Source organism: Polistes canadensis, unplaced genomic scaffold (genome assembly GCF_001313835.1).
Source record: "Polistes canadensis isolate GaletaPanama2010 unplaced genomic scaffold, ASM131383v1 scaffold_200, whole genome shotgun sequence".
Classification (NCBI taxonomy): domain Eukaryota; kingdom Metazoa; phylum Arthropoda; class Insecta; order Hymenoptera; family Vespidae; genus Polistes; species Polistes canadensis.
Window position 1 is genome coordinate 174459 of NW_014569747.1, and position 13320 is coordinate 187778.

A 13320-nucleotide genomic window follows, 5' to 3' on the forward strand; every position below is an offset into this window, starting at 1 on the left:
TATCCAACTTCTGAAATACCACCTGCAGGCCCATTTACTCGGGCACCATATACGTCAGACAACACTTATTACCACGGTAACACAATCGCATAATGTCACTCTCGTCTTTGCACCCACGATAATGCCCGATTTAATGAACCGTAGAATCACGGTCTTAACTCGTAACGAAAGACGAGCTTAAGCGAAACAGGAATGACTATAGAAGAGGAATGACTATAGGGAGATCATCTGGTTACCGATTAAGTTCCGCGTTGTTTCCTTCGAGATAAAGGATTAGCCTCTATCAGAGAACATCACCAGCTTTAATGTTTACTTTTTCGATAAATCTATAATTCTTTTCTAATATTAAATTCGCATTTGCGAGTTAATGGCCTTACGTTCGTCTATATGGTGGACAAAATTATTTGACGAATATTATAATGACGTTCATTTTTGAGATTTATTAATTTTGTATTATTCATTTGTGTATAATGAAGGCGGTTTCTTTGATGCATACGTTCAATTCAATTGCGAACAACTAGGCAATGATTCGGACTCTACAAAAGGCCAACGACATCGGTAAGGCAAACAAATGTGTTTTAACCTTATTTTCTTTGGAAATATTACAAGATATAGAAACGTACGCCTATTTCATTATGCAAATTTATGTATATGCACGCCTACATCGTCGAAAGTACGGCGTTAATACCGGCAACTTGCCAAAATCCCTATTTTGGCGAAACCCCCGTATTTTGGTGTAGATTTAATGCAAATTTGCATGTAACTATGGTGGCGCAATAATGTCTCCGATAGTTACGCGGAATTATTACATTATCGTCGCATTATTTAGCTGGCCCTGAAAGTTCGTTAAGTCGTGAGTGCGATAAAAGAGAGAAAAAAAAAAAAAAGAAAAAAGAAGAAGAAAAGAAACAAAAAAATTTATTCTACGTAAAAACCCTCGCTCGGGTAAACGCAAGTCTACTATTTTAGCAAGGAATTCTGATGACAAACTCTTAACTGTGGGGATATTTAATTTAATGAACAAAAACGACGTCAGTAAAACGTCGGTAAACTTTATTCGAACAGTTTTATTCGTGACACTTATATCTATATCTTTTTCCTTCTATTTTTCTGTATTATTTCTCGAAAACAAAAAACAAAAGAAATAGATAAAAATGTTTTTTAGTTTTTCCTCGAAGAATGGCTCTCTTCTTCTATTTGATCCTTGAACGTTTACTTCATCTTCGGAAAAATCCTTTCTCTTTTCTGAAAAATCGTGTAAGCAAGTATCACGAAGTTACGCTCCTCGAATTAGTCGAGTTTCGAAGTCGAAAGTTCGGGGAATAGTTTTTCGCAACATTCTTTTTCCTCGATTTTCTGACAAAGTTCAAAACTAGAAAAAACTTTCACGTTACCGTGCTGGATGGAGCGAGATGATTTGTAATACAGAGAGATAGCAAGAAAATTTCGAATAATTTGAAGAAAAGAGGAAAAAGAAGGAACAAAAAATGAAAACTTTTTATCTTCTATATGCACTTAAAGATTAGTAAAAATACGTATAAAATTATTTCTACGTCTGACAAAAGAGTAATGATAAAATAAAACAATTTATTTACAATCAATAATATATATATTATTATTCCTCTTCAAAATATACAATTTTTTTTTTTTAAATAATTTTGCTTCTTGCTAAATATATTTTAATTAAAATCTACGCTCACTTAATTGAATTCAAATTAAAAGTGTAATCTATTATATAAAAAAGTTCATTAATATTACACACGATTGAAAATTGAAACACATCGAATCCAGTATTGACATCGAGTTTTTTCAACTTTACATCGTATTTCGAATGCAAAAAAAAAAAAAAAAAAAAGAAAAAAAAACAAAGAGGGGGTAGAAGTCGGAGCAGAAGTTGTATAGACACGCGATGCGTACTTATATGTATGCATACTATAAAGCAGCTACTGACATAATATAAACGTGGCGTGGCCACGATGGAGCAACGCGTTCTGCCAATCTCCTTCACGGTCGTTAGCGCACCTGCCCGCACGTGCACGCACGCGCACTGGCCCGTGTAATATATTTCCCTGCGTGCTTGTGCACCCAACCACCACCAATACTAGTACTACCACCTATATACCCAAAGGCTCGACGAACTCTTATATATATATATATATATATATATATATATATGCATACACACAAACGCTTTTACAGAGTGCATCGGACGCAACCCACGCTGCGGCCGTCAGGACGATCGATAACCAGGACCTTCGAGTTATAGCGCGACTTTCGAAACAAAACTGACCTCTCGATGTATTTTTTTTACTATTTTTTTTTTACCACGTAAAATAATTACGACGATCCTAATTTTTTTTTACCGTTAAGTTTAAAATAAATTTGCACTATTTAGCATTTGTACGTGTAGAACAAATTTTGTGTTTCTTTTTGTTTTTTTAATAATATACGAAATTTGGATAAATACCTCGTTGAGATTGCAGATGTTTTATGAGATGAAAAAACAAAAAAAGAAGAAAAATTTACGATATATTTCTTAAAAATTTGATACACACAACGTGTTTCTATTTTCATAGTTAGATTAAATATACCGTGAATTGCGCATGCCTACGTCCGATGAGAAAACTTTGTTGTTATTCTTTGTAAAGGAAATATTGCAGGAAAAATCGATCAGTCACATATTTGTTCCGATCGGAGTAACATCAAAACTATTCCACATACGAGATTTTTCCCTTTTGAGGACTAAAATCTAACCTAAATATATTATTATTAATAAACGAAAATAAATAATTATCTACTTCCTAATAATTTAAACGTATTCGAAAAACTACGGATGAACATATACGAATGGAAATTCGCGGGAACGTTTGTAATACCCTCAATGCACTAGGTAGGATAAGTTAAAATTTTTTGTTGATAAAAAATTTTGCTGAGAACTGGAATCGACGTACGTATAGGATAACTAATAGCATGTCTACGAGTTCTCTCTCACTTCGGTTAACATGCAACGTCGAGAAACTTCAACAAATTTTGTGAGGAAATTTGGTTCAGCTATCCGGCAGATCGAGAATTTCCTCTCGTACGTGGATTATCCGTAGGTACTTATCACGTTAAAGCGCTTATCTGAAAATTCGTGATGAATTTCGTCGTTGATTACGTTGTCAGGAGTACAGGCTTAACAAGCAACGGTTGGTATTAAACTTTCAAGATGACAAACCGCTGCTACGACACCTGAATAAATGAGAGCCTTCGAATTTGGATTGGACTTCGAGAAAGCTTTTACGAATCCTTGGAAGAGATATAAGTCTATATTTATGCAACAAACACGTGTACGCACGCATACACATTTAAGCATAGATCTTCTATCATCAACGGGCTCGAACGTTTTATCGAAGTCGAAACTTTCTTATACGCTTTTAATCTCTTCGTTCGCGTATGAAAAACAATGACACAACATTGATTTATCACGATACTGATGAACATTCGTGTATTTTTTCTTTTATTTTTTCTAATGAAATTTCTTTTGGCAGGATACCGAATTTTTCAAATTTTGAGAGAAGCGTGTTATTTGTGTGGTAAAACTTATTATCATCTGCAACGCTAATATCTTTCAATTATTGTTCGCTGACATTAGTGTATCGCGCATACAATATTAAAATTAGTTGAATTTTTAATTGTGTAAATTTTTACTATTGAAATTATTTAAATGTGCAGAAAAAAATAATTAATAATCTAATAACTCAATAGAGTTGCCAACATAAAAAAACTTAAGAAGTTTCACTAGACTCGTGTGTGGGTTCCACATGCTTTTATTTTCTACACATAAAAATAGAATATAATATGTCACACATGTGACGAGAAAGATAATTAAAATTTTTCAATTCGGTTCCGTTCAATTCGTCGGATTATATCGAGGATTTAACTGAAAGAACGATAGTACAATAAAATTGGTGAAAATCCTGAACAAATATAATGATTTTAGCACCAATTTGTTCCATCGAACTTTATTTAATTGCTATTTTTGTAAAATGGTATCGAAATTCTTTCATAATAAAAATAAAAAAGGGAAAAATCGTAGTCAGATTTTTGGAATATCTTTGGATCAAATGCAGCAATTTTGTAGAGAAGCTTTTTTTATTGAAATGAAAATGAGTTCGAATCGTTTTTAGTATAATTTTCTACGAATCTTAGATAGAAAAAGAAAGAAAAAAAGAAAAAAGAAAAGAAAAGTAGTTAATACTTTCTCGAGAACCGAAAGAGCTTTTCGTTGATATATTTGTGGCCGTAGTAGAAGCTTTAAAACTGGAAGACACCGAGAACCGAATGAACGCTTTATTTTATCTCAAATTACTGTCTAGAGTTTAAGGAGGTCATGGGAAGAGACGATTAAAAGTTTAAGCTGAAATAACGCCGTCACTGTCACTTGGACAAACCGGATTCTTCGAAAAGGAGAAAGTTTTTCTTTAGCCGAGGTAACACGAGTTTTTAAAGGAAACTTTTACCGAATGATTTAAAAAGACTTCATCGGCATACTTTTTTAAGCAGACGACCTTTTTTTAATTCATCTTACTGATTTACTTTGAAATTCAACGACGATTTTTTGCTTATGTTGTTTCGTTTGTCTGATATTAGAAAATTTTACACGCAAGTTCGTGTTAATGATCGTTGGATTCGACAAAAATATTCGTGGAATAATTTTGTTCTTAGGCAAATATATATAATATATCTGATACGTAGGTATATGTTTTGCTTTAAATAACTCATTTAAAAAATAAAGTAACACGAGAAAAGCTACTGCGAACGAGAGAAATGAACGTAAAAAATAATTACACGTCGAGTATAAAATTTATACTCGAATCAGAGCAACGATTCGTACAGAGAAATTTAATTTTCAGGTGCGAAGGAAATTCTTTCTACTTTTCGATTCTCTCTATTGGTGTCGAGCTTACAAGTGAATACGTGGCTGGACGTTGCTATCGTTTTCCGACACGAACCTATAGTCTCGCGATTCTCGCCAGCCATATGGTGCGCTTGTTTTTGGTGATTAACGGTTCTGACATCTGTGACGGATCATAAAACAATCAATAAGTTCGCGTCCGGTTGATAGCTCAACGGGATGTTTCGACGAAAAAACTCATTATGTCGAACCATTGACCGAAATAATATATTTTCGATTAAATTTTTCGACAAAAAGAAAGAGAAAAAAGTATTGAAAGATTATAATTTTGTATTTAATAAACTAATAAGAAAGAAAAAAAATCGAAATTTTCATTGTATCCTCGATAGATGTAATTTGATTCTAGTTTAATATTTTAATTTTTGTTTAGATTAAAGGGGTTGTATAGAAAAAATATAAGATCTTGAGTATACTGATGAAAAATCCGGTATAAGGATCGGTACTTTTTTGGTCGTTGCTAAAACATAACGAGATACTCGAGTAGTTCCTAAATCACTCTAAATCACTAATTTATACTCTTCTAGTAAGAGAATTTTAATCCGGATTCGTGGAAATCGTAATCGCCGTGGTCAGATACTTCCCACCCTCTGTAGTCGTAGCCCTTTTTCAGTCTCTTTCGAACCACCCACAACGTTCGCTTTATTCGTTCGATGAATTCTCCGGTTGGAAGGCCAAAGCCAGGGAAGAAGGGAGAATGATAGAGAGATAGAAAAAGATAGATAAATAAATTTAAATCGTACGGGAATCCGATCGGATTTCACGTTTTCACGAACGCACAACGACCAGGCTACGTTGTTGGTAACGCGCATGCGCATAAAATAAATGCCCGGAGAACGTTCGTAGAAAGGGGTTGGAGGGAGACATGGGAAAAAGTTAGGAGAGAAGGGCTCGCATCCGGATTTCATCACCATCGATGCTCGACCGGCACTGGCAACGTTCCTTTACCTCGACGTTTCGCATTTCCGGAATTTCGTGGTCCGTATAAATTAATCCTCACGATTTACCCTCCGTTTGCTTTTGTTTTTATCTATTTCTTGCTTTCTTTTCGGTACCAGGATTTCCACAAGCGGCTCTCACAGATCAAGGAACTCTCGTTGAACCTTTCTTTATTTCCTTCTTCTTTCTCTCGTTTCTCTCTCTCTCTCTCTCTCTCTCTCTCTCTCTCTCTCTCTCTCTCTCTCTTTCTCTCTCTTATCGATTTTGACTCGATCGATCCGGAACGAATCTCATTCTTTATTTACGAACAATCGGGGCAAATTTTTTGTCACCTAAAACAAAAACTTGAACGGTTCGAGAATGATATAGCACCCTTACGGTTTTTTCTCTTGCAACTTTGATTCCGTGCGTTTTGAAAAATTACAAAAATATACTGTAAACCTCTTTTCCTTCACTTTCCTCTCTCTCTCTCTCTCTCTCTCTCTCTCTCTCTCTCTCTCTCTCTCTCTCCTTCTGTTTCGCAATATTCATTCGTGGCTCACGGATCTGATCATTTTTTAAATATTTAAGGAATTCTTGACTCGTCTTTTAATAAATATTTAAAAACATTTTAAAAGAGAGAGACTCAATCGTGATTTTCTTTTCAGTTGTCGAGGATGACTTACCTACGCAACAGGCGAATCAAGAGAACAATTTCGAAGATAACTTTACTCGCAACGGTGGTAAGATATAAATATAATACTTTATTAAAAAATTAAATTAAAATTCTTATTTTTTGTAAACAAGTTACAGTTATCAGATTTTAATTTTTACACTTTCTTTAACATTGAAGAAGAAGAAGAAGAAGAAGATGAAGAAGAAGAAAATGATGACCATGAAGATGTCGTAACAGAAGAAACGGATTTCAAATTAAACGAATTCGTGCAAAGGTATAGTATGATATGATAAGAGTTCGATTTTAATGAAAAAATATTGTATTTAAAAACAAATGAAAATGGATTCTACTAATTAGAAACATCGAATGATTAATTGTCTTAGATTCGCAAATATAAAGATAGTTAAAGCGCTTAACCTTCTTCTACAACAATTTGATAAGAATACTAAGGAGGTCAATCATTACGTCACGAAGATGTTGCATAGAATTGCATTCGAATGTAAAATGCCGGCTATGATATTTCAAGCATCGATATTTCGAACTTTTCAAAAGATCCTCGAATCAAAGCATCCCGAACACAAGGTATTTAATTATATATTTCTTTAATACATATATATTTTCAATAATTTTTTTAAGATTTTTCCCGCATATAATATAAAGCCATGTTAAATCGATTAAAAGAAGAAGAAGAAAAAGAAAGATTACAAATCGTTCCTTCTTGATAACATAGAAATGTATGCTTTAGGAGCTTCAGAAGTTTGCAATCTTCATAATTCGTCGTTTCGTCGAAGTCGCGCAGAAGAACCGGAAGTCGTATATGGAGTTACTCTTCTGGAAGAACGCACACGATGCGACGCAAATCGTCGAGGGTTACAATACTGAGACGGATAAGAAGAAAGTTTCGCGGGGTGTTTGGACTGAGGCAGAGGAGGACGAACTCCGAACCCTCTTCATGGAACATCAAACTAACAAGCCTTCGGAAGGTACATGTCCCTTTCTCTCTCTCTCTTTTCGTAAATGTATAACTGTTATTGTTCAAATGTCGACTTCAATTAATTCGTGAAAGAACTAGATAATACACTAATAATTAGGCGTTTTTAGGCAAGCATATAACAAAAATTTTATTATGCACATAAACTTGTTGCTTTATGAAATAACTAATTGAAATTTAATCCTTGTATAAAGTATGCTTTTATTTCTACAACAATGCTTGTAATTATCCGTATTTATATTTTTCCTATATTTTGAAAACCATTTTTGGCACGGTTTAAAATAACAAAGTAGAAGATATTATTTAATTCGTAAAATATTTCGTTATTACTTATCATTCGTATAATCATTGTAATCGTATACACTTACTTCGTGTGTTATTATAAATCGTATACTTCCTGCGAGGTAAGTAAAAAGTAAATAAGTTTGAAATGAAATCGTTGCACGATAACGTATCGGTATAATTAACGTAGATGTATTTGATAATTATATGATACGAGGAAACAGCATATCAACTGGCAATGAGATTTATAAAGATAATTCAAATCGTTCGTTCGTACGTTTGTTCGTTTGTAACAATATTTCATAAAAAAAAAAAATACTTAGGAGCTATAGTTATCGAATAAAATAACGTGGATTCGTTAAATATACAAAATAATTTTACGTTGCCAAGAAAATCGCAGGTTAAGATGAAATCGTCGATACGCGATCGAGATAGGAATCAAGAGAGAACATGGATTTTGATATCTTTCGAAATTAAGATTAAATTCGTTTCTCGCGATGAGGCAGAAAGGATTTTCGAGATGTGGGAATATATGATGGTAGGGGCAAGAAGGGGCAGACTGCAGAGGAACTGGTGATGAGAATTGGTACGAGCGAATCGTCTATGTGATTTATTAGATCGACGATAACAATGTCTTCGTTTCTTGGTTAACCGAATCACGTAGCTCCGCGGATGATGCAGTTATCCCCTAGCCTCTAGGCCAATTCACGGATAATATCGATCGTGTATAAATAGTTGAAACAACTTTGCCCTTGAATCAATCTCTCTACGGATTCGTAGCCAAAAAAATACGCTTTAGAAGAATTTTACAATACCGTTAACTCTTTTCTTACCAAGAGAGATTAAACCTTGAGTTTTTAATAACTACTTTATCAAACATTTAACCAATTGCTTTGCTATATTTATCATTTATATCTTGGTTATTTCGAGCTCTCCGAGAAATTTATTCCATATCTTACACGGAACATCACACATTCGTTGAAAGTAAAATATATTAATGATTTAAATTAAACAATATATATATATATAATTATTTTTAATTAAAAGATAAGAGATAAACGCATGTCGATCCAAGGAATGAATTTAAAATACGATCTTCTAACGTAATTGTACTGTTGATTTTTTTATTTCTTTTATTTTTGGGGGTTTATTTTTTCCTTTCATCTCATCGCACGTAAAGAAAAGAGAACAATTCGTATGAGTAGGTTGTTTGTGGTAAACCAGCGTCCTACAAGTTCGTCGTGTTGTCTCTCTACGTGAATGCCTGAGAAAGGGAGACAGGCATTGTTCTCTCAACTTCTAACGCAGGCCCGACATTTCGGTGTAATGAGTTGAGGAAGCATAGAGTAAAGCGAGAGAAAGGGCAAAAGGGTGGAGAATACTGGAAAGAGAAAAGGGTGTCAGTTTGACTCTCCCAGGTGACCACGCGGAAAAATTGTCGTGAGCAGGGTAAAAGTGGCAGGAAGGATCAGTGCTTTCAACTTGCCGGAATTTCCTGAAATTACCAGACGTAATTGTGGGCGTTACGATAGAAAAAAAAGCCCTTGTTATTTCTCGTTTGTTCGTTAAATCATCCTTACGCTACATTTATAAGATGGAGGAAACCATAGAAAATCATTTGGTTTCTTACTTAGCCAGATACTTTGTCCTCCATTATGTATTTTCTTTTGTTTTTCTTGTTTTTTTTTTATCTTTTTTTTTAATATCTCGTTTTTTCCTTTTTTTATCTCAAACCTCCGCACGTATCGATTAATTTTCTTTCGTCCTACCTACGTCACCACCACCTCCACCTCCACCTCCACCTCCACCTCCATTACCATTACCGTCACCGTCACCGTCTCGTCCTATCGCTTGTATTATATTCAATGTTCTTATCTCGAGTCCTATTTTCTTCGAGAATAATTGTCTTTTTCGTAATATTAATCACTCGCGCAAATCTCCCTAGAGAATCGAATATTAATGCTGCAATTCTTGACTAATGATCACTCTCTATCTCTCTCTCTTTTTTCTCTCACATACTTTTTTCTCTTATCTCTTCTTTCTTTTCTTTTTTTTTTCTTAAAACGACGGATATAATACGGATAAATAATGACAAAGAGCAAATAACAGAATTTTATTCGTCGGACATTTATCGATTCGTTGCAAGTCGTTAAAATGCTTCAAAGTGGAAATACGGATGACCCAAGCAAAAAAGTATAAGTAATGCTTTCCTTTCCTATTTTATTTCTCATATTCCACTCCATTCGTATTATTTACTCTTCATCGACGAAACGAATGAATGAACAAATAAAATACAAGATAATAAATGTTTAAATGTTTCGAAATTCTAGATTATAAAACGTGGAAGATTTATTATTTTTTGCTCTCGTATCAATGTAATCAAGCTAAGATGTAATCTCTTCTAAAGTACTACTTGATATATAAATTTAGAGAATAGGGTAGTTTTATATAATGCCTGTGCTATTGTTTTAGATCTGATTGATTGGATACTCGAGAGACTCATCAACGAGACTCGTACAAGACGTGGAGTTATTAAGAAACTGAAAGAGATGTGCTTAGTCGTCAATTCCAAGGTATGTAAGTTTATGTATGCCGTTATCGTGTATGTAGAAGCAAACTTAGAAAATATGTGCCATTTAACATCCTACTTGACATTCTACTTTAGCGATAATCCTACTTTGCCGAGTCATACATTAAAGAAACACGTTGAATTAGGCCAACACGACTTTTCCATTTCACCCTTTTGCGTTCCACAAATTCGTTTTTTGTTTTCCTCCCTCTTCACTTTTTTTTTTTTATCTTTCTTCTTTTAACTCTGCACAAACTATCGTGTAATGGTAAGAGAAGAGAAGAAAAGTAAAATAATAAAAAACAAAATAATAAAATAGTGAAAACGATTTAACGTTTATGAAAAAATCTGTAATGTTCTTTTTGTCTTATCGGATAATCAGATATCACAAAATTACTTGAATATTGCACTCTTATCACTCTCTCTCTCTCTCTCTTTCTTTGTTTTTCTTTCCAAAAGGAAGTTCCTTAATTTTCTCCTTACGTCAATCAATGAAACATCGATCGACAGGAGAAAAGGATATTTAAGTTAAGCTCAGAATACAAGGCTTGCTCCAAGAAAGATCGATCGAGGCCATAATGATAAGAGTAAAAACTGGCCAAGAGATAAATGGCCAGATAAAAAAGTATTCAGCAAAATGAAAATTAATCAATGAAAAAAACAAAAACAAAAAAAAAACAAAAAAAAAACAAAAAAAGAAAGAAAAAATAAATATATAAATAAAAACTAAGAGAGAGAAGAACATTTTTAAAGCGTTTTATCTAAAAGATTGGTTCGTGACCACGTCTCCGCAGTTGCTGCTACAAGTAGATATTCGCGATTACGGAAAAGTATTTGAACCTTTCGTTTCATCCTCTTTTCACTCTTCTACACTTTTCTTTTTTTTCTCTGATCCTCCTTTTCTTTCCTTTTTCCTTAGTAGCAAGTTGCTTGGCAAGGCGTGCGTGACAGGATCGATGATTTACGAGGATCGCGAGAAGGGCAAAAGGAGTAAGATTCGAAATAAGAAAGAGAGATAGAAAGAGAAAGAGAGAGAGAGAGAGAGTGAGAGAAAGAGGGAAAGAGGGAAAGACGGGTCGCGAAAATAAGTTTCTGGACTACCTTCGTAGACGGACTGAACATATGCAAAAAATGGAGCCCGAGAATTGCTCCAGGAACTGTAAATTCTCGGGGGAGACAATTCCTACTTGGGGTTCCGCCTTTTCTCTCTATTTCTTTCTTTCTCTCTCTCTCTCTCTTTCTTTTTCTCATACGTCTCTTTTCTTACTTCTTTCTTCACGACGATTTTCTTCCTTTCTCTCTTTCCTTTTCTCATACATCTCTTTTTTTTATTTCTTCTCTCCCTTTCTCTCTCTCTCTCTCTCTCTCTCTCTCTTTCTCTTTTCTATTCTCCTACCCCATGTTCTCCTTACTCTCAGCTCCTCTCCGCGAACGGATCAAGGTTTCCGTCGACGGGTTTCTATAGCTCGCGTATGCTGCTTTCATGCCTCTGCTTTTCCTTCAGGAAAAGTACGAAAATATCCTAGTCTTTCCTTCGTCACCACCAATACTCCATTTCCGTTAACTCCCCTTCTTCTTTTAAATTCACTATCTTTTTTTTTCTCTCTCTCTCTCTCTCTCTCTCTCTTTCTTTCTGTTTCTTTCGCTCTTTTATCTAACGGCATGAAAAGCTATCGTGTCGCGTGTTTGCCTTTTGCCCCGTGCGATACACATATAAACATTTATATCATCCTCTTGAGCTCACGAAAATAGGCGAGGGTTGAAACGAAAAGACGACGAGTGAGGTTTTACAAACGTGCGCGGAGAGAAAGAGAGAGAGAGAGAGAGGACACCCTCGCCCACCTCATTCCTCCGACTCTTCCTTCTCTCTTGCTTTAAGAATTCGAGCTAACGGATGGAACACGATCGAGAGGAAAGAGAGTGGAAAAATGTTTCCGTCGATGACGAGGCACCTCGCTCGCTGCTTCACAAAACGGAATCTTTCCTATTCAACCCTCCTCCTCCCCCTCCCCCTCCACCTCATTCACCCTCTCCTATTCCCTGTCTCCTACACTCTACCCCCACCCCTCTTTTTTTTCGATCGATAGTTCGAAGCAAGATAGAAATACATGTACGATGTCACTCATACGCGCGCGCGCGCGTTTTTTTTTCTAAACAATCGATAATAATTAGATATAATAACTCGTAGAAATTGTTTTAACGTTTATTGTATCTTTTATCAAAAAAAAATGTTCCGTCACTTTTGTAAAACGAGTTCGACTATAGAAAAAAAAAAAGAATGGAAAGAAAAGAAGACAAAAAAGGCAAGAAACAAAGGTTTAAACAAACAGAAAATAGTTTCAAAGGATCTTCCATTCAACTAGTCGTAATAAAAGAATTTTCTTCTGCGTAGTATTTTCCTGACATTTTGAGTGAGTCCTTCTCTTTTTCTCTCGAAGTTTTTACGAGCTCGCATAATGCTGTCACGTATGTCAGCTACTGTTTCGGGTTAATGTTGAGAATGACGCTTTTTGGTTAAATCGCACCCACGCGCTCGTACATACGCGTACACAACATTACACTCACACACACACACATACAAACACGTTCTCGATATCGACCAGTCGCGCTTCTCTAAAACCATGCAAACGTTTCTCGTAAATCAACCGATGGGTACAACGAGAAAGAGAGATAAGGAGCATTCCTACTATTTTTATCAATCGCGAACGTAATTTTGTCATATAACACCTACATATATCATATGTTTTTGGACCCGTCATATATTTTATCAGTTACCCGTATAAAGTTGTCCCCGGTTATTTCCATAAAAATTTTTATAAAGAATATTTTTCAATACCGTTTATCAAGAGAAAAAAAGAATACGATTTTATGAAAAAGTTAGAAAGAAAGGTGTCATAAATTGGAAGACCCACCTTTCTTTATTGTTCGTT

At 34.8% G+C, this 13320-nt stretch overlaps 1 protein-coding gene across 2 annotated transcripts in view; it reads left to right on the plus strand.

Annotated features, from left to right (window-relative positions):
• Nucleotides 1-13320, plus strand: part of LOC106789749 (protein timeless homolog) — a 162375-nt gene that overhangs the window by 138497 nt on the left and 10558 nt on the right. For both annotated transcript variants that reach the window (XM_014754222.1, XM_014754223.1), the window contains 5 exons: nt 6541-6615; nt 6726-6822; nt 6932-7130; nt 7294-7531; nt 10294-10394. In XM_014754222.1, coding sequence (XP_014609708.1) covers nt 6541-6615; nt 6726-6822; nt 6932-7130; nt 7294-7531; nt 10294-10394 — 710 coding nt within the window. The remainder of the gene's footprint in view (nt 1-6540; nt 6616-6725; nt 6823-6931; nt 7131-7293; nt 7532-10293; nt 10395-13320) is intronic.